Below are 19591 nucleotides of genomic sequence, written 5' to 3' on the forward strand. Positions count from 1 at the left end.
TCCCAGCAGAAGAGGGAAGAAGCCCAGGGATGAAAGACAACGCAGACAGGCCCAGACCAGCAAGTAACTTACCAGTCACATCACTGTCGCTAAAAACCACTAACTTCAGGGTTACTATGGAACAAAATAACTGACACAATCTAAATTTTTTTTTTTAAAAAGAAGAAAGTATCACTGCCCCATAACTATCCTGATGCCATCACACTATTCCAATCCTGCTTTCTGATGTGGTTAAAAAATCTTGCTTCTAAATATTTAAAAGAAAAAAAGGGAACAACAAGCTAAACTGAATATTTAATACATTTGTAGGAACAGAAGGAACAAGGATTAGAATTTTATATTACATTTTACATAGACATTTATGTAAAAGATGTTCCATTTTTCAGAGGGGTTTCCCCTATTTCCCTGTCTTTTCTATCTTCCTCAGAGCAATAAACAGTAATTACTATTCTCACAGATAAGCTATTCCTTTGAGTTGGACAGTAACTACATCTTTATTTCAAGTCATTATCATCTCCAAAAACTACCTTTCATCTGACGGCACAGTCTCACTGCAATGTTTCACAGTAAAATGACACTCCTCGAATTTGAAGAGCCTGAATAAAAGCTAGAGCCCCCAAGATTTCTAGGTACTGACTTAGTAACAGTATTCCCTGGTTAGTGTCAGGTAAATGTCTAAACTATTAATATCTAACCCAAATTCTGGTCTTGGAAAAAGATCAGAGACAATTACAAAGAAGGTGCTTCATAGTATCAGGTCCATTTTTAAAACAATGAGATCTTTCGGGACAATCAGTTTAGTCTTTCTTTTTATCACAGATTTCTGTTGGTCCTCTTGTTGGTAATCCATTTATGTCTGCACCCTAAAATGAAAAAACATTTTAGATATCATTACAACAAAAAGACATTGTAAGAGATTTTCTCTTTAAAAACACAAACTTCAGAATGAAAAAACTACTGGAAATGTGCAGGATGGTTAAATTCATGCAGGTGATTGAATTTAACAATCACCAACACTAAAGAAAACACAGCTGTCTAAATATTCATTTAAAACAATAACTGCATTACAAGAAAACCTCTATGAATCTACTCATTACATCTCTTACCAAAGTCGTCAATCAGAGAAACTGGCTTATTCAGAATCATCTTTTGTCCTTTATTAGCTAGTTACTGTTACTCTTACCAGACAGGAAATACTGTTACTCTCTTGCAAGTAGCCAATGCATAAATCAGAGGACTTATTTAAAACCTTAATTTAAAGCAAGTGTTAATTATAAATAGAAAATTCCAAACACCTATTTTTAAAAAGAGAGAAATTTAGAATTTAGTATTTTTTTTCTTTTGAACTTTCAATTTTGTATTGGAGTACAGCTGATTAACAATGTTGTGATAGTTTTAGATGAACAGTGAAGGGACTCAGCCACACATATACATGATCCATTCTCCCCCAAAACCCTCTCGAATCCAGGCTGCCACATAACACTGAGCAGAGTTCCATGTGCTATACAGTAGGTCCCTGTTGGTTATCTATTTTAAAAATAGCAGTGTGTATATGACCATCCCAGACTCTCTATCTCTTCTCTCTGGCAACCATAAGTTCGTTTAGTAAGTCTGTCTCTGTTTTGTAAGTAAGTTCATTTGTATCATTTATTTTTAGATTCCACATATAAGGGATATCATATGGTATTTCTCCTTCTCTGAAAATTTAAACATATTAATGAAGCTTCTGGTTCAAAGAACCTGACTTTCCAAAAGTCACTATTTCACCCTGATTGTACCACCCCCACCCATTCAAGGCATTTTAATGTTCTTACCTTATAGTCTACTTTGCCTTTGTTTTTATCATTGGTTTCTCGTATAGCTTTCCGAGGCCACATACGGCTAACAAAGGGGGAGATCAGAGGGTATATATATGGCTCCAGGAACTTTTTGTAGACCCAGAGCAGAACTGGAATGACGATGCAGGGAATGCACACCATTGTCCCGGATGTGAGTTCCTGAACTACTGACAAACAGCAGAAAAAACAAATTAGATCATCATAGATTAATGACTGAAGGAATTTACCTAGATTAAAATATATGAAAAGACTATTCCTACACTGAAGGAAAAACTTAATTCACACTACAGGTACTATCGTAAAGAGAGAGTCTATTCATAAAAATGCTGCTATCTACACGGGAAAGGAGTAACAGGTGGTAGACTTGAAAATAAGAGTGAGGATAAGCCTGCCTCCAAAACTTTCCAATCACTGTTTCACAACTGTAAATTTGGTGATAAGGCAAAGACAGGGCTTCCCAGGCGGCACAGTGATAAGGAATCCGCCTGTCAATGCAAGAGACATGGGTTCAGTCCCTGGGTGGGGAAGATTCCCTGGAGAAGGAGATGGCAACTCACTCTAGTAGCCTTGCCTGGAAATCCCATGGACAGAGGAGCCTAGAGGGCTACAGTCCATGGGGTCATCCAACACTTCTTAGCACTGAGGATGAGGCAATTAAGCCCTCTACACACATCAACTCATTTAATCTTCAAAACACTTAGTGAGGTTGGGTACTCTGGCATTTCCATTTACATATAAAGAAAAGGAGTCACCAAAACATTAAGGAATTCGAAGTAATTACTGGTGAACGAGTAAGCATTGTTAAACTAGGCAATTTAAAATGATTCACAATACAAGCGAGGAATGATATAGATAATCCAATCTGAAATAAAAATGTAAATGTACATCAGGAAATGACCGCTATTTTACAAAGGATTCATAACTGGATTCTTTAAAAGAGTCCTCTAGTCTGAGGTGGCACGAGTGGTGGTAAAGAACCTGCCTGCAAAGGCAGGAGACGGAAGAGACGCAGGTTGGATCTCTTGAGTAGGCAGATACCCTGGAGGAGGGCACAGCAACCCACTTCAGTATTTCTGCCTGGAGAATCCCATGGACAGTGGAGCCTGGCAGGCTATGGTCCACAGGGTCACAAAGAGTCAGACACGACTGAAGCCAAGTTAGCGCACACACGTGCTAGCCAAATTACAATAATTTAGGAATTTGCCAAAAATATTTTGTTCCAAAATTGTAAAGAACATATCCTCTGATCAAAATAAACCAAAGAATCGAGAATCTTTTTCAGCATTTTACAAGGAATCATTATTTTTTGGCTACTAGACTTTTAGAATCTCATCTGAAGAGCTTCAGATTGGTTTAGGTCTTACAAGTACCGTAGCATAATAATCAAGCAGGAACCAGGGCAGCTGCCTGGATTTGAGACCTGCTTTGACTATTTTCTAGACAGTGTTCCTGAGCACGTTATTTGACCAGACAGTGCCTTAATTCTTCTATATGTAGAAAAAGATATATATTAGTACCTACATCAAAGGGATGTAGTGTGGGCTAGAAAACAGACATACAAAGCTCAGAACAGTGTCCGAATATGGTAAGTACTATTTAAGTGTCCTTACTATAAGACAAAAAACCCAAAATAGATTCAAAAGTTGACACTTTAGGTTAACTAGAGCTGGCTAAAAGCAGAACTCCTAATTCTGGTTTCCCAGTTCAACGCTCTTGCATTTTCCCTTCCCAAAACACACAATCATCATGTTATTCCCTTTTCTAACAAACTTTAAAGAGCAGCGAAACCCTTCAAAACAACTGGCAACGCTACCGAGCACTAGGATAATACTATGACTTGCAACCGTTCCATCATAAAGATTCACGTTTCTAACCTACTTGAAATTATTTTAAATAAATTCTCAAGAACAATTACTACTAGTTACTTCTGTCATAATTATGGCTTGGAAAGGCCTAGAAACTGTGGATTAGAAAGGTCTGGAGGTGGTTATGATAAATTGATAAAAAATAATTTTTTTTACTGTCTCCAAGCCAATTCTCGAATATTACAACACAGTGAGATAAATGGATCGAAACTGTTGGAGGACAGGAATTTCTTTCATTCGACTTAATCCAAAACAATGGAACAGGAAAAACCTGAAGCTTTATGAGAACAGGGAGCAGCTGTGGAGGGGGAACGTCAGCTCCTGGAAGGAATCAGTCCTCCAGAAATCAGTCTGGAGACAAGAGAGCGGGACAGGCCGAGTCAAAGGTAAGGACCGAGAGACAGAAGAGAGGAAGAGCGAACGGGGGTGACGATGATAAAAAGTGATACCGACAGTTCAGGCCAGAGAGCGGATCCGGAGGTAAGCAGGAGCGGGTGGACGCGGGCGCAGGGCAGGCAAAGGGCTAGGTGGACGGGAGGCGGGGGCGCGGGGCTGGGGCCGGTGTACCTTGAGGGCAGGAGAGCCGCGCTGCGCACCGAGGCCGCCGCCCCGATCTCCCCGGCCACTACCGGTCCGGCTGACCGGCGACGACCCAGTCCCACGGGCACTATCCACGCTTCCGGAAGGGGGGTCGCAGGGACGCGCCGCAGCCGAGCCACCGCAGGAGGGGCCGACAAAGGCGCGCCTGCGTCGTCCTGACGACGCGCCGGACGTAACTGGGACGCCCGCCGGGGGCGCGGCCGACTTCCGGCGCGGCCGCAGCAGTCACTCGAGCCGGCTGGCGACGCGGAAGTGCTCCCTTTCGCAGGTGCCGGGTCGCTGAGCCCGGAGGATGGCGCGTTTGCGAGCGGCTCTCCACCTGTTGGAAGCTTCCTTCAGAGACGGCTAGGCTGTTTTTAATGCCGCTGTGACTGAGCTCCTAATCCTGTTCGGTCGCTAAGTCTCCGACTTTTTGCGACCCAATGGACTGTAGCCGGCCAGAATCCTGTCCGTGGGATTTCCCGGTCAAGAATTCCGGAGAGGGTTGCCACTTCCTTCCCCATTTCAAGATCCACTACAAGGGCCTTAAATTCCAGAGCAGGGGAGATTAACATCCAAGTCGATTTCGAGAGGGATTTATCTTACAAAAAATGGCTGTACCACTGGGACGGCTACTATCAGCTAGTCTTTGGTTGATCCTGGGCTTTCCTGGTAGCTCAGCTGGTAAAAGAATCTGCCTGCAGAACGGGAGGCCTGGGTTTGACCCCTGGATTGGGAAGACCACCTGGAGAAGGGAACGGCTACCCACTGCAGTTTTCTGGTCTGGAGAATTCCATGGACTGTAGTCTGTGGGGTCGCAGAGTAGGACAGGACTGAGCAACTTTCACTGATTCTACATTGCGGTAGCTCAAACAGTAAAGAACCTCCCTGTGATGCAGACCAGGGTTCGATCCCTGGGTTGGGAAGTTCCTCTGGAGAAGAGAATGGCAATCCACTCCAGTATTCTTGCCTGGAGAATTCCATGGACAAACCAGCCTGGCAGGTTACAGTCCTGGGGTCGCAGAGTCGGACAGGACTGAGCAGCTAACACACATATTGCAGGTGGCACAGTAAACGCTACTGCTTTAGGAGCCCTGCAGGTCCTCCAATGTTCACTAAATTCAGTCCCTGGGTTCGGAAGATCCCCTGGAGGAAACCCATTCCAGTATTCTTGCTGGGATAATCCAATGGACAGAGGAGCCTGGCAGTCTAGTCCCTGAGGTTGTAAAGGGGACACGATTGAAGTTAACACCGCATGCCACAACAAAAACCCTGAAAAAAAAACATGCTAAGTCAAAGCATTGTGGTTTAGATGAAAAGTCCAGAACAGGTAAATCAACATAAACTCGGGCTGGATTGGGTTAGGAGGTGACAGTCAACCACTGCTAAGGTTCCTCTTTGGGATACTGAAAAGCCTCTAAAACCCCAGTCAGTTATGGATGCATAACTGAATACAGTAAATGCTACTTCAGTAGCAGACTTAGGCGCTTTAAGTTCAATAAAGTAGGTGGAAAAGACCGTCAGAAATTTTCCCATGTTCTCAATTCCATTTTATACAAAGTACCAAAAGATGCAAAACAGCCTGTTAATGAAAACTCATTTGATCCATTTTGTGGTAACACTTGAAATACATTTACTAATTAAGACAACCAACACTTTTATTTGCATTTATTTTTTGCGGCATTTATTCCCGGGCCATAAGTTTTTGTTTCTTCAGTTTCTTCTGGGATATCTGGGGAAAACAAAAATAAAAGCACTGTTAGAAGAATGATTCCAGCAGAAACAGGCATCTAAGACAGACCCATTAGGATGTGAGTCACTCCTGGGTTCCGGCTAAAGAACTAAATATAATCATTTACTGAAAATAAGTTTCTTGGAGAAAGGGGCTGCAGGGAGGAGGTGCTCCATTCCAGATAAATTACATATGAAGTGGTCATGGCCACCTAGATGTGGACATCAGCATTTAATCAACAGTTTTTTTAACACACTGAACAATACAAAATTCCCACTCGCTGTTAGGAAACTAATAAGGATAAGAAAGCTGTGGTACATATACACAATGGGATATTACTCAGCTATTAAAAAGAATGCATTTGAATCAATTCTAATGAGGTGGATGAAACTGGAGCCTATTTATAATACAGAGTGAAGTCAGAAAGAAACACACCAGTACAGTATACTAACGCATATATATATGGAATTTAGAAAGATGGTAACAATGATCCTACATTCGAGACAGCAAAAGAGACACAGATGTAAAGAACAGACTTTTGGACTCTGGGAGAAGGCGAGGGTGGGATGATTTGAGAGAATAGCATTGAAACACGTCTATTATATGTGAAATATATCGCCAGTACAGGTTCAATGCATGAGACAGGGCTCAGGGCTGGTGCACTGGGATGACCCTGAGGGATGGGATGGGGAGGGAGGGTCAAGATGGGGAACACATGTTCACCCATGGCTGATTCATGTGAATGTGTGGCAACAAAGACCACAACATTGTAAAATAAATTAAAAAAGTAATAATCTTCCAAGATTAAAAAAAAAACACAATGAAACTTATGAAAACCAAAATAAAATGATTATAAGAGGTTGGTGGTTGCTCAGAATAGTTTCCTTTCATGGTTATTCCAAAGGTGTCCTAAGTTAGTCATCACAGCAACCACAATCTAATGCGCCAAGTGAAACAGAGCAGAGACTAAGTAATGTACCTTTTTCTTCTGTGCAACCTCCTCTTCTGGTTTAGGAACAATCTGTTCTTTTTCAGTAAGGATCATCTCAATGTGGCAGGGAGAGCTCATGTAGGGGTTGATCCGACCGTGAGCTCTGTAAGTCCTGCGCCGCATCTTGGGGGCTTTGTTCACTTGGATGTGCTCAATGACCAGAGAATCCACATCTAAGCCCTGAGAAAAGGGTGCAAAATCAAGTAACATTTGTCTTAACACCACAAACTATATCATTCAAGTCCTTATGACTTTAAATTGCATATTTATTTTCTAAAAAAATTTCATTCTAAGTTCCCTCTCTTAAATCTAAAGTAATTACCAAAACTCAGTGCTGGTAACTGCACCAATTTTATAAGTGGTATTCATTAGTGAGTGGAGTTACAGGAATCTCAAAGGATCTATGTCTAAGCTTGATTTTGACAGCAAGGCTTAGCAGGTAGAAGGGCTACAGCTAAACAGACCTACATTAATTCCAGTTCTAACCCAGTTTTCCAAATGCAAAAAGGTAAAGGATTACTGCTCAAATGGATAAATCTGTTTAGTTGGCACAGGATTTGTTCAGTTACACACTACTGTTTTGACCTCTGAAATTTAACCTCTCCATTATGAATGCAGACAACAAACCACATGTCAATCATATGGTCCCTTTGTAACTGTATTTATTTGTATTTAAATATACCCTGTGAAGGGGTTCACAAACCTCAGTATAAAAAAGGCTTCCCTGGTGGCTCAGATGGTAAAGAATCTGCCTGCAATGCAGGAAACCTGGTTCAATCCCACTCTAGTATTCTTGCATGGAGAATTCCATGGACAGATGATCTTAGTAGGCTACAGTCCACAGGGTCGCAGAGCTGGACACTACTAAGCACTAACACTTACAGCACAAGATTACAAACCCTTGGTAAAATACTCGAGAAAAAAAAAAAAGCGTTTCTCTTGCATGTACGGGAATTATGTCTGTGTGTGTGTGGGTAATTCTAGAGTCTTAGGCTTGAAATTACTGCAGACCATGCTCCTGATATGCTTTATAAACAAAACTTTTTTCCTGTTGGAAACTGAAAGAGATTTAAAAGAACCCTTTTAATGGGGAACTTTTGCTACTTTCATCAAGTCAATCAAAGAAAAAACAAGTCAACCAAGGAAATAGATCCAGACAACACCTGTAACTGAGTTAACAATCCAAGCTGCATGTATAAAGATGCTTATAGTGTAAGTACCTTAAGTTCAGCATTACTCTCTGCATTTTTGAGCATGTGTAGTAAAAATTCAGCACTCTTTTTGGGCCACCGACCCTGCGTCCAGCCCCACTGTTTGGCCTAAAAAACAAAACCAGAAAGTTTATTAGTAATTTCCCTCAATTTAAATCAATGTTACAAGATGAATTTACTTCAACAAACATCAAGGTTGTTCAGAACATGTTTTTTTTCCCATGGTTAATCCAAAGGTGTCCCAAGATTGTTATCACAGCAACCATAAGGAGCCTCAGTAAAGGAAGACGCTGGCCATTTTAATTTTTACTTCATCTACTCCCTTCCCTAATAAATTGTCTCTTAAAATGACAACTATGAATTCTTACCTGTGCACACCTACCAACTCCACCATTGTAACGACGGAATGGCACACATTGCTTCTTTAAAGTGACATCCTTCAGATACTTGGTGGCTTTTCGGATATGCATACCCTTTATGGCCTGGGCAGTTTCACGAGTGTTCTAAACATAAATGTAAGCTGTGAGTTAACCATCCTTCAAAAAAATCAGATTTAAACAAATTCCAGTATTTTCAACGTGTCAACCTTTATCAAGAACCAAATCCTTTCCATTCTTGCAACATAATACAAAATCTGTTATGAGCCAGGGAGGCTTGGTTTGAAGGTGGAGAAACGTGAATCCTAAACATGTTTATTCACTGTTAACATGTTCTCCATTATCTTGTAAACTACAATTACGTTTCCCATTATCTTGATCTGTGCACTAGGTTCTCAAGCAGTTCTCTGGTAATTTTACTTAATTCCACAAATCCTAAATCAAAGTGTTCATTAAAAGGTGGCTGCTCAGAAATGATTTATTTTCATGGTGAATCCAAAGGTGTCCTAAGAAACACATCATCGCAGCTACCTTTTTAGAATGGTTAAAAAATACTCAAGGAACAACTCTTTCAGAGCATAACTACAGTTCACATACCTTAAAGTGAACACGAAGATTTGAACCTCTTGATTTGCATGCTAAAAAATACCGGAAAAAAATTTTGGTTACTCTTGGTATCTGGGTGCCTCATACTCCAAAATAAGAAATGTTGCTTGCTCACTTACATTTTGTGGGGTTTTCTGGGTCAAGTGAATAGCGCACCATTTTTAGGGTTCACCTGGGAGCAAGAATAACTGTCAACATATATTTACAGCAACTCAGTTTAATATTTACGTACTATAAACTCTGTCCACAGCTGCTCAGAGAGTAGTTGTTTTCATGATTAATCCAAAGGTGTCCTAAGAAATGCCATCATTGCAGCCATGCCCCTCTCAATCATTTCAGCTACGACCACCAGTTGCCTACAGCAGCGTTGACACGGACGCCCTTCCCCTAACCCTCTGGAAGAAAACACAGCCTGTTTCCATCCAAATCTGGATCCAAGTATCCGTGCGGAAGAGCCCAGCGCCCTGCTCAGCATCAAATCCTTCAGGTCAAAGTTAACTGGACCCAACGACACGCCTCCACATGCTCTCTCTACAGTAACCTCCTTTACACAGATACACAAAAAAGCCAAGCTTTCCACACACTTTTAGGGTATTACCCGCGTTAAGCGCAGCTCAACTCACGTTCGGCCACTGAGTAAACCTCGACCCGACTTGACGTTCCCCCGCAAACTTTCTCTTCATTCGGCCCCAAATGCGCTGCGTTCGCGGCCCCCACTCACCGCGAGACACTGGCCCTCAGGAGTCGGCACCGACCACAGCCGGCCTCTAACCTCGTCACCCCCATTTTCGCCCATCGCGCCTGTTGCGGCCTGTAAAGGCCGGACAGAAAAGGGACGCCGAGCCGGGGCCTCCGACACGTCCCCCCGCACAGGACTGCTCCACCAGGGAGGAATCAGTAGCCGCGAGAGTCCTCCTTCTGAGGGTCTCGAAATTGGCGCCGAGAATGCCAGGATGGCAGGGATTACCGGAGGATTCATCACTAGAGAAAGATACCGAACAGACACTCACCTCAGGCCGCTTACCGGAAAAGGAAGAACGGTGGGTCATGGGAGAAGTCATGGGAACTCGACATCTCGCGAGAGTCCCGGCCTAAAGAAACGAGATTTGTAGAGGTAGGGGGGAAGGCGGAGGAGAAAGGGAATGTGGAATATGTTTGAGAAGATCTGAAAACGAATTAGAGGCTTAGGGACCGTGTCAAAATTCTCCTTTTTTGTATACAGAAATAAAGTTATGTATTTTAAATATCTGTCAATTAAAAACAGGTTTGTACAGAAGCAGATGCACAGACTTAGAGAACGAACTTGCAGTTACCAGGGGGGAAGTGTAGGTGGGGAGGGACAGTTAGGGAGTTTGGGATTGATATGTATACACTGCTCTATTTAAAATGTATAACCAGCAAGGACCTACTGTATAGCACAGGGAACTCTGCTCAGTATTATGTAACAACCTAAATGGGAAGGAAATTTGAAAAAAAATACATATGTAGAAGTATAACTGAATCATTTCGCTGTACATCTGAAATTAACATAACATACTTAATCAAGGATAAGTGAAGTCGCTCAGTCGTGTCCGACTCTTTGCGACCCCATGGACTGTAGCCTACCAGTCTCCTACGTCCATGGGATTTTCCAGGCAATTACACTGAAATGGGTTGCCATTTCTTTCGCCAGGATATCTTCCCAACCCAGGGATTGAACCCTGGTCTCCCGCACTGTAGGCAGACTCTTTACCGTCTGAGCCACCAGGGGAGTGAAATGAGGCAATCAAGGATCAGTTCAGTTCAGTTCAGTTCAGTCCCTCAGTCCTGTCCGACTCTTTGCGACCCCATGAATCACAGCACGCAAACAAAGTGAAACAAGTTTGTAGTTCTAGGACAATACTACATACTATTTAGGTATAGATGAGACATTTATTCATCGAGATTCATTAGGTTTGGTTACGTGATTATATGAAAATGATTTGTAAAGGTACAATTTGCTGTTGTTGTTTAGTCACTAAAACATATCTGACTCTTTGCAACACTATGGAATGTAGCCCACCAGGCTCCTCTGTTCATGGGATTTCCCAGGCAAGAATACTGGAGTGGGTTGCCATCCCCTTCTCCAGCAGATCTTTGTGACCCAGTGATTAAACCCTCATCACCTGCACTGGCAGACAGTTCTTTACCTCTGACCACCAGGGAAGCCCAAAAGGAAAAATGAGGGAGATCCAAAGGATGGGATGTAATTATGCTGCTGCTGCTGCTGCTCAGTCGCTTCAGTTGTGTCTGACTCTGTGCGACCCCAGAGACAGCAGCCCACCAGGCTCCCCCATCCCTGGGATTCTCCAGGCAAGAACACTGGAGCGGATTGCCATTTCCTTCTCCAATTCAAGAAAGTGAAAAGTGAAAGTGAAGTTGATCAGTCGTGTCCGACCCTGAGCGACCCTGTGGACTGCAGCCCTCCAGGCTCCTCGGTCCATGGGATTTTCCAGGCAAGAGTACTGGAGTGGGGTGCCATTGCCTTCTCCAGGGATGTAATTATATTAATCATAAATTCTCAGTTTGATAATATCACACAATCAATTGTAAAGCAGCGCATGTAAAGGATGTACTAACTGAAGGGTCTGGTTCAAGATTGCGATCTTGTTTCCCCACTGCAACTTGTCCATCTTCATATGGCAAAAGATAACTGTTCCTTAAAAATAAAAATGTCAAGGTGCATTTTCTCACCCAGGTCATCTTACTGGTTATTCACTTAGAGCCACTGGTGGTGTTATCACTTAGCTTTGGGTCTTCCTTTTATAGCCTCAGTGACTTTTCTGTAAAATTTAAGTGAACTCTTTAAATTGTATTTGATATACATATTGTCCTCCAATCTGTTTAGTTAAACATTGAGGTTTGAACTTCTGTCTGAAATTTAACATGTTTCTCCACTATGAATGTAGGCAGCAAACCACACAGCAATCATATTGGTTCTTTTGTAATAGTATTTTTGTTACTTGTATTTAAAAATAACAGGAGTTCCCTGGTGACCCAGAAGGTGAAGAAGCCACCTGCAATATGGGAGACCTGGGTTCAATCCCTGGATTGGGAAGATCCCCCAGAAGAGGACATAGCAACCCACTCCAGTGTTCTTGCCTAGAGAATCCCCATGGACAGAGGAGCCTGGTGGGCTACAGTCAATGGGGTCTCAAACAGTCGGACACAAATGAGCGACTAAGCACACACACACAAAAATATCGTGTGAGGGGGTTCACAAACCATAGTATAAAAAAGGTCCATGGCACAAGTTTACAAACCCTTAGGAAAATACTCAAGGGAAAAAAGGCTTTCTTTTTTGCATGTACTGGGAAAAGTATATTTTAATTTTACTATATTTATTTCTAAGAAATCTTAATTATTAAAGCAATTGTGTACTGCAAATAGGGGTCATCCTTAGCAATCAGTTGACTTGTTCATTTAGCCATTCAGTGAATATTCATCGAACACTTGTATGCCTGCCATTGTGCTGGATGTTGTGCTCTAACAGATAAGAGTCTCGGCTTCCAAGGAACCCGAAGTCTTAGAATGAGAGTAGGGACAGAGGGATAGGTAACTAGGAGGTGAGCAGCCAGTTTGAACACAGTGTGAAATTGCTAAAGAGGGTGAACACGTAGAGTGGGGAAGCCTCCCCTGAGCGGACGACATGGCAGCTGCACCACGAATGACCAGAAGGAGCTAGCTGGTCATGGCAATACAGTCAGTAAGAGAGAAACAATCATTATTGCCAGCAAGGAAATTCTGCCATGGGAACTGCAAGGGTTTGGATTCCTTTCGGTTGTGGGTGGGGAGAGGTAAGGGCAAGTGGCAAACCTGATCTGGAGGGAGCCTATTTATCTATCAAGGAGTTTTGAATTTAACTTAAGGTCAACGGGCTTCCCTTGTGGCTCAGCTGGTAAAGAATCCACCTGCAGTGTAGGAGACCTGGGTTTGATCCTTGAGTTGGGAAGATCCCCTGGAGAAGGGAAAGGATACCCACTCCAGTATTCTGACCTGGAGAATTCCATGGACTGTCTAGTCCATGGGGTTGCAGAGTCATACATGACTGAGACACTTTCATCTTCAAGGTCAATGAGGGAAAGTGTTTAAACCCTTGGGGATGGGCATGGGGGACGTGACCTGATCAGATTCACTTTTGAAAAGATCACTCTATAGAGAGAAATTTGGGATGCCTCGGGGGCAAGGCCAGAGGCTGGCAAAAGATGGGAGTGGCTTGAACTGATGAGGTTCAGTTTAATTTTTTTGGCAAACAGAATGGAGGATGGTAGATGAATTCAAGAAATTTTGGTAAAAGTCACATGATTTTGTGGTTGTAAGCTGTAAAAGTTGGTACCTTCATTAGCCTGCCTAACTATGGTGCCAGCCCATAGCTGAGCCCACAGTCTTCCGCTTCTCTCAATACAGGCATACCTCTGAGATATTGTGGGTTCAGTTTCAGAGCACTGTGATAAAGCAAGTCACATGGACTTTTTTGGTTTCCCAGTGCATTTAAAAGTTGCATCTTCCCTGGTGGTACAATGCACAAGGATCTGCCTGCCAATGCGGGGGACACAGTTTCAATCCCTGGTCTAGGAAGATTCCACAGGCCACAGAGCAGCTGAGCCCAGGTACCACAACTACTGAAGCATGCACACTCTACGGCCAGCAAGCCACAGTTACTGAGCCCCTGTGTTCTAACTCCTGAAGCCCACAAGCCTAGAGGTGGCGCTCCACAAGAGAAGCCACTGCGATAAGCATGTGTACTGCAACTAGAGAAAGGCTGTGTGCAGCAGTGGAGACCTAGCATGGCCAAAAATAAATAAAGCAGCGTGTACACGTCAAAAAAAAAAAAAAAAAGAACTAAAAAAGTTACGTCATTGGGAATTCCCTGGCAACCCAGTGGTTAGGACTCCTAGCTTTCACTGCTGGGGACCTGGTTCCATTCCTGGTCAGAGAACTATTATCCCACAAGCTGAGTGGCTTAGCCAAAAAAGAAAAACAAAAAGTTACTTCTACATGATATTGTAGTCTATTAAATGCAATAGATAACATTGCAAAGATTCCATAGATAGAGGTCAGCAAAGAGTCGGACAAGGCTTAGCAACTAACACTTTCAAGAAAGCTATGAAAAACCTAGACAGTCTACTAAAAAGCAGAGACATCGCTTTGTCAACAAAGGTCTGTATAATCAAAGCTTTGGTTTTTCCAGTAGCCATGTACCAATGTGAGAGTGGACCATAAAGAAGGCTGAATGGTGAAGAATTGATGCTTTTGAACTGTGGTGCTGAAGAAGACTCTTGAGAGTCCCTTGGACTGCAAGGAGATCAAACCAGTCAATTCTAAAGGAAATCAATCCTGAATATTAATTGGAAAGACTGATGCTGAAGCCGAAGCTCCAATACTTTGGCCACTTGATGCAAAGAGCTGACTCATTAGAAAAGACCCTGATGCTGGGAAAGATTAAGGGCAGGAGGAGAGGGGGACGACAGAAGATTGAGATGGTTGGATGGCATTGTCAACTCAATGAGCATGAGTTTGAGCAAGCTCCGGGAGATGGTGAAGGAAAGGGAAGCCTGGCGTGCTGCCATCCATGGGGTTGCAAAGAGTTGGACACGACTAAGCAACTGAACAACACCACCACCTCAGCTCACTATGGGCAGCCTGTGCTTCTCCATCCTGCCTCTGGACCGTCCATCTGTCCTTCTTTTGGAGGGGGGCCATGCCAGGTCTTATTTGTGGCATGAGGATCTTTCCTTGCAGCATTTGGGGGTCTAGTTCCCTGACCAGGGATCAAATCCAGGCCTCCTGCATTGGGAGCGTGGAGTCTTAGCCACTGGACTGCCAGGGAAGTTCCGAGGACCGTCCATCTCTTGACTGGCTGATTGATTCCAGCTGTTAGAGTGTTCTCTGGTGCCCAGTTCACAGTCTCCCTTTCTCAGCCCACTGCTACTGCAGTCATCAAGGTGAACCTGGTGAAAGCAAGGTCAAGAACGACTCTTCTTGCTCTGACACTGGGTGGATTGGTAAGGCCAGAAACCTCAGATTAGATTCTGGAAAACCCTGAAAAATACCAGAAAAGCTGTAGCAGATGAGGTAAGATGAGTTGGGTAAGAGTGAAGAAGGTGGGAATGAAACTGAGTGGAGGCCTGTGGGACTCCCAGGCTCGGAGGCCTTTCTGTCCCCCATTTCTTATGGGCAAGACTCCAGCCTCCATGACCTTCCCTGAGTTCCAAAGGGTGGATCCCAACTGTTGCTATTCAAGAAGCAGCAGCTAAGAGACCACCTGAGGCAAGATTAAAGAGATCAGAGAAGTTCATCAAGATTAAGAGGACTGCCTGAGATTAAGGAAGGGACTGGAAGCCCAGCTCAAAACCTAATCTTTTCAGAAAGTGAAAGTGAAGTCGCTCAGTCGTGTCTGACTCTTTGCGACCCCATGGATTGTAGCCTACCAGGCTTCTTCGTCCATGGGATTTTCCAGGCAAGAATACTGGAGTGGGCTGCTATTTCCTCCTCCAGGAGATCTTCCTGACCCAGGGATTGAACCCAGGTCTCCCGCATTGTAGGCAGACGCTTTACCGTTTGAGCCACCAGGGAAGACCCCATCTTTGAGCCACTGTTATAAAACACTTAATCAAATCCTCTGGAATTGAGACACCTAGTTTTTCTAGGGAGAAGGCAATGGCACCCCACTCCAGGACTCTTGCCTAGAAAATCCCATGGACAGAGGGAGCCTGGTAGGCTGCAGTCCATGGGGTCGCTAAGAGTCAGACATGACTGAGCGACTTCACTTTCACGGATTGGAGAAGGAAATGGCAACCCACTCCAATGTTCTTGCCTGGAGAATCCCAGGGACGGGGGAGCCTGGTGGGCTGCCGTCTATGGGGTCACACAGAGTCGGACACGACTGAAGTGACTTAGCAGCAGCAGCAGTTTTTCTAGGCAGGAGCCCGGTGTGTTCCTGTTTGCCTGGCAAAAAAATAAAGCTATCCTTTTCTGTTGTCCTGCCAGGCTCTTCTGTCTGTGGGATTTCTCAGACAAGAGTACTGGAGTGGGTTGCCGTTTCCTTCTCCAGGGGATCTTCCTGACCCAGGGATCGAACCCTCAGCTCCTGCATTGGCAGGCAGATTTTTTTACCATATCACAGAGCCACCCTGATCTGATTTGGCTCTGGTGCACAGAGAGGCCACACTTGGGTAACAGGAATGGAACAGAAAATGCTTCTGGACTCCTCAAACACGATTGGAACATGGCTCCCCTGGGACCTTCTTCCAGTGAATTCTTTGATGGCGACCACTGGGGCTTCAATTGCTGTGTAGATCTCCAGGGAGCAGCAGGCAACAACAAACCCTCAGCCTCTCAAAGTCAGAGCCGTTCTCCTCGCTGACCTGACAAACACAGATGTCAAGTGGGCCCTGTAGGAGTTTGACAGTTTGTCCAAACAACTGTTTTCAGTTGAAGCCATCAATCTCTTAGGAGAAGATTCATCTGCCTGGCTGTTCAATCAGCTGGCCAGTATAAATTAGTCCGACCATCTCAGAAAAGAATGCCTTTGGGATTTTCAGACTATTCAATATTCTGTCTTGTAGAATTACCATCCACCTCCCCTGCCCCATAGAAAAATATTCAGACAGTTAGTTCCAGGGCTCCCGGAGAGCCAGGGGAAAAAAGTCTTAATCCCTTAGCAGGATTTGCTTGGCTTTCCCCAGCCTGAGCCTTCCATATAATGCTATTTGATCTTCCGTAAGAAACTGGCCTCCTCTGCCAGGAAAGGGGAATTCTTTACATGACAATAAGGAAAATGTAATCCCTTACACCAAGGATGAAGTCATTTTTCTTTTGCCTCTTAGGAAGGGGTGCTTCTGTCAACTCCTCCCTGCCTCCAATCAGTCTTTTCCCAACCTCCCAAAGCTAGAACTAGTGGGGGAGGGGGGTCATTTGAGGGATAGAGGGGCATTGTATGTGTGTGTGTGTGTGTGCGTTCTCTTGTTCTGTTGTGTCTAATTTTTTGCAACCCCATGGACTGCAGCCTGCCAGGCTCCTTTGTCCTTGGGATTTTCCAGGCAAGAATACTGGAGCAGGTTACCATTTCCTTCTCCAGAGGATCTTCCCCACCCAGGGGTTGAACCTGAGTCTTTTGCATCTCCTGCATTGGTAGGCAAATTCTTTACCAGCTGAGCCACCCAGGAAGCTCTAGAAGGGGAACTGACATCCAGTAACTAGCATAGAATTCCACTTCTCCCCAGTCAGGTGTCTCAGTGCAAGTTACTTGGTTTTGCTGAGCTTTTCTCCTTCACTTGTGGGTGGAAGAAGAAAAAAAAAAGATAATAAACCCATCGTACTGGGTTGCTAGGAAAAAGAGAAAGTTAAAAGACATAGTGAATCGCGCAAAGTTAGACATTTATTCCTGCTTTTTTTCTGTTACAGGAAGGGGAATCCCTTCCAGGGCCTGAGAGGAGACTCTTGTCTGACACTCAGCGGGGTAAGGGCTACCAGGAGAATTGCTCTTCCACATGGCTCGAAGTCTCAGGTTTTATGGGGATGGGACTAATTTCTGGGTTGTCTCTGGCCAGTCATTCTGACCCAGAGTCCTTCCCGGTGGCGCGTGCATCGCTCAGTCACAATGGATTTCATCGAGGATTCTGGGAGGTTGGTAGGCTGTGTGGACTGGAGTCTTCTCTCTCCTTTTTATCTTTCCCAGCTTCTTGCAGTTGCTGGTACTAATAGCTTGTTAGTTTCACATTCCTTTAGTTCTTATTAGTTCCTCCTGTTTTAAGATAGGGACCAGACCCAGGTCTTAGCTCAGCTGGTAAAGAATCTGCCTCCAATGCAGGAGACCCCGGTTTGATTCCTGAGTCAGGAAGATCCTCTGGAGAAGGGATAGGCTACTTACTCCAGTATTCTTAGGCTTCCCTGGTGGCTCAGCTGGTAAAGGATCCACTTAACTCATGCAAGTGGTTACTATCTTGCCTGGGCAGGGTGAGTGGTTTCAGTCACTGGTTCCCCTAACACTTCTTAGAATTTTTTCTTGGAATCACCTAATCTGCTTCTTTCCCCCCAAGCAAGGATTTCCTCTATGACACCCTGCACTGGATATTCTCTGGGTGTCCCCCAGATCCATTCTCTGATGTCTGTGCCCCATGAAGCTGAGCCCAGGGATTACAACCCAAGCCTCCCTGCCAGCTGACTTCTGGGGCTATTTTTTTGTAGCCATCTTCTTGCCTTGACACCAGGTTCTGGGGCGGCTACATCCCTTTATGACTCCAACCTCTGCCAGGTGGTCTATCCTCCAAGCTCAGATAGCTCTGGACTCCATTTTGATACCTTCTTGCCCAATCTGTTGTAGGTATGGAAACGTCTTTCACTGGTTGCCAGTCTCTGGATGTCTAAATGTCTCTTGTTAGTTCCCTTAACTTTGCCCCCATCACTCGAGTTCCTTAATGCCTCTTCTGTTGACTTCTCTGCATGGAATTATTTCCTGCTGGCATCCAAACAGGAAATTATCCAACCTCTATTTGAATACTTCCGGGAACCGGAGCTCAATATTTATCTTTTCACTTCTGTTTTTTTTGTTTTGTTTTTTGGCTGTGCTTCCGTCTATGGGGTCACACAGAGTCGGATACGACTGAAGTGACTTAGCAGCAGCAGCATCTTAGTTCCCCGACCAGACATCGAATCTGGTCTGGCAGTAAAAGCACTGAGTCCTAACCACTGGACCACCAGGGATTCCCTTTTCACTCCTGTTTTAAAAATAATGATGTACTAGGGACTTTGCTGGTGGTCCAGTGATTAAGACTCCAAGCTTCCACTCCTGGGGTCATGGGTTCCATCCCTGGTCAGGGAATTAAGATCCTGTGTGCTGAGTGGTGCCGCAAAAAATAAAAATGAAATAATGATTGGAACAAATATTTAGGGTACATCTACTGTATGTTGAGTGCTGTGTACACTTCATCACGCTTATGACCCACATTGACTTTGAAAGGATGATTGAGCTACCCACATTTCCCAGAGGATGAACCTGAGGCTCAGGGGAGCTGGTCACTTGCCCTGACTCTTACAGCTAATCGGCGTCCGGAAACCTACATTTGCTCTTTTTCCAGTACGCCTGCCTGTCACGGGGGAGAATTCAAGAGGGAAAGATGTAACTATGGGAAAATTTGCCTTGGATTTCACAATTTTTCCAAGGGCTAGCCTGGAAAGAAACCCTAATGTTCACAAAGCTTCCCTTGAAGAACAAGGTCCTGAGTGACACCCTGGGCCACTAGATGGCACCAGTTTAGCATGGGGTCGCGGAGAGTCGGACACGACTGAGTGACTGAACTGAACTGAACTGAAAGCTTTTTAACATTTCTGTGGGCAAAGGGTGTGCCTGGAAAGTTCTGTTTACCTTGACGT

At 44.2% G+C, this 19591-nt stretch overlaps 2 protein-coding genes and 4 non-coding genes across 7 annotated transcripts; all 6 read right to left on the reverse strand.

The window, feature by feature from the left end:
- Window positions 1-282: 282 nt before the first annotated feature.
- On the reverse strand, window positions 283-5771 carry C28H18orf32 (chromosome 28 C18orf32 homolog). Of its 2 annotated transcripts, none has more exons than XM_055417342.2 (3): window positions 4271-5771; window positions 1815-2002; window positions 283-863 (listed from the first exon to the last, which is right to left on the reverse strand). In XM_055417342.2, the coding sequence occupies exons 2-3, from the start codon at window positions 1977-1979 to the stop codon at window positions 798-800; spliced, it is 231 nt and encodes a 76-aa protein (XP_055273317.1). In that variant the 5' UTR covers window positions 1980-2002; window positions 4271-5771; the 3' UTR covers window positions 283-797. The 2 variants fall into 2 exon arrangements, with proteins under 2 accessions (XP_055273317.1, XP_055273318.1); XM_055417343.2 differs by having other exon boundaries at window positions 1815-2005.
- Window positions 5772-5922: 151 nt separating this feature from the next.
- On the reverse strand, window positions 5923-9373 carry RPL17 (ribosomal protein L17). The gene is made up of 6 exons (XM_055417341.1): window positions 9319-9373; window positions 9191-9231; window positions 8585-8719; window positions 8226-8324; window positions 6994-7185; window positions 5923-6014 (listed from the first exon to the last, which is right to left on the reverse strand). Exons 1-6 carry the CDS (start codon window positions 9356-9358, stop codon window positions 5967-5969), a joined length of 555 nt encoding a protein of 184 aa, XP_055273316.1. The 5' UTR covers window positions 9359-9373; the 3' UTR covers window positions 5923-5966.
- On the reverse strand, window positions 6881-6944 carry LOC129549940 (small nucleolar RNA SNORD58). The gene has a single exon (XR_008684742.1). It is a non-coding gene; the product is annotated as a small nucleolar RNA SNORD58 (small nucleolar RNA).
- Window positions 8412-8478, reverse strand: LOC129549944 (small nucleolar RNA SNORD58). The gene has a single exon (XR_008684745.1). It is a non-coding gene; the product is annotated as a small nucleolar RNA SNORD58 (small nucleolar RNA).
- Window positions 9056-9120, reverse strand: LOC129549942 (small nucleolar RNA SNORD58). The gene has a single exon (XR_008684743.1). It is a non-coding gene; the product is annotated as a small nucleolar RNA SNORD58 (small nucleolar RNA).
- Window positions 9374-9448: 75 nt separating the features above from the next.
- On the reverse strand, window positions 9449-9514 carry LOC129549943 (small nucleolar RNA SNORD58). The gene has a single exon (XR_008684744.1). It is a non-coding gene; the product is annotated as a small nucleolar RNA SNORD58 (small nucleolar RNA).
- Window positions 9515-19591: the final 10077 nt, after the last annotated feature.

This window comes from Moschus berezovskii, chromosome 28, assembly GCF_049115385.1.
Source record: "Moschus berezovskii isolate FMDL1 chromosome 28, NW_MosBer_1.0, whole genome shotgun sequence".
NCBI lineage: Eukaryota > Metazoa > Chordata > Mammalia > Artiodactyla > Moschidae > Moschus > Moschus berezovskii.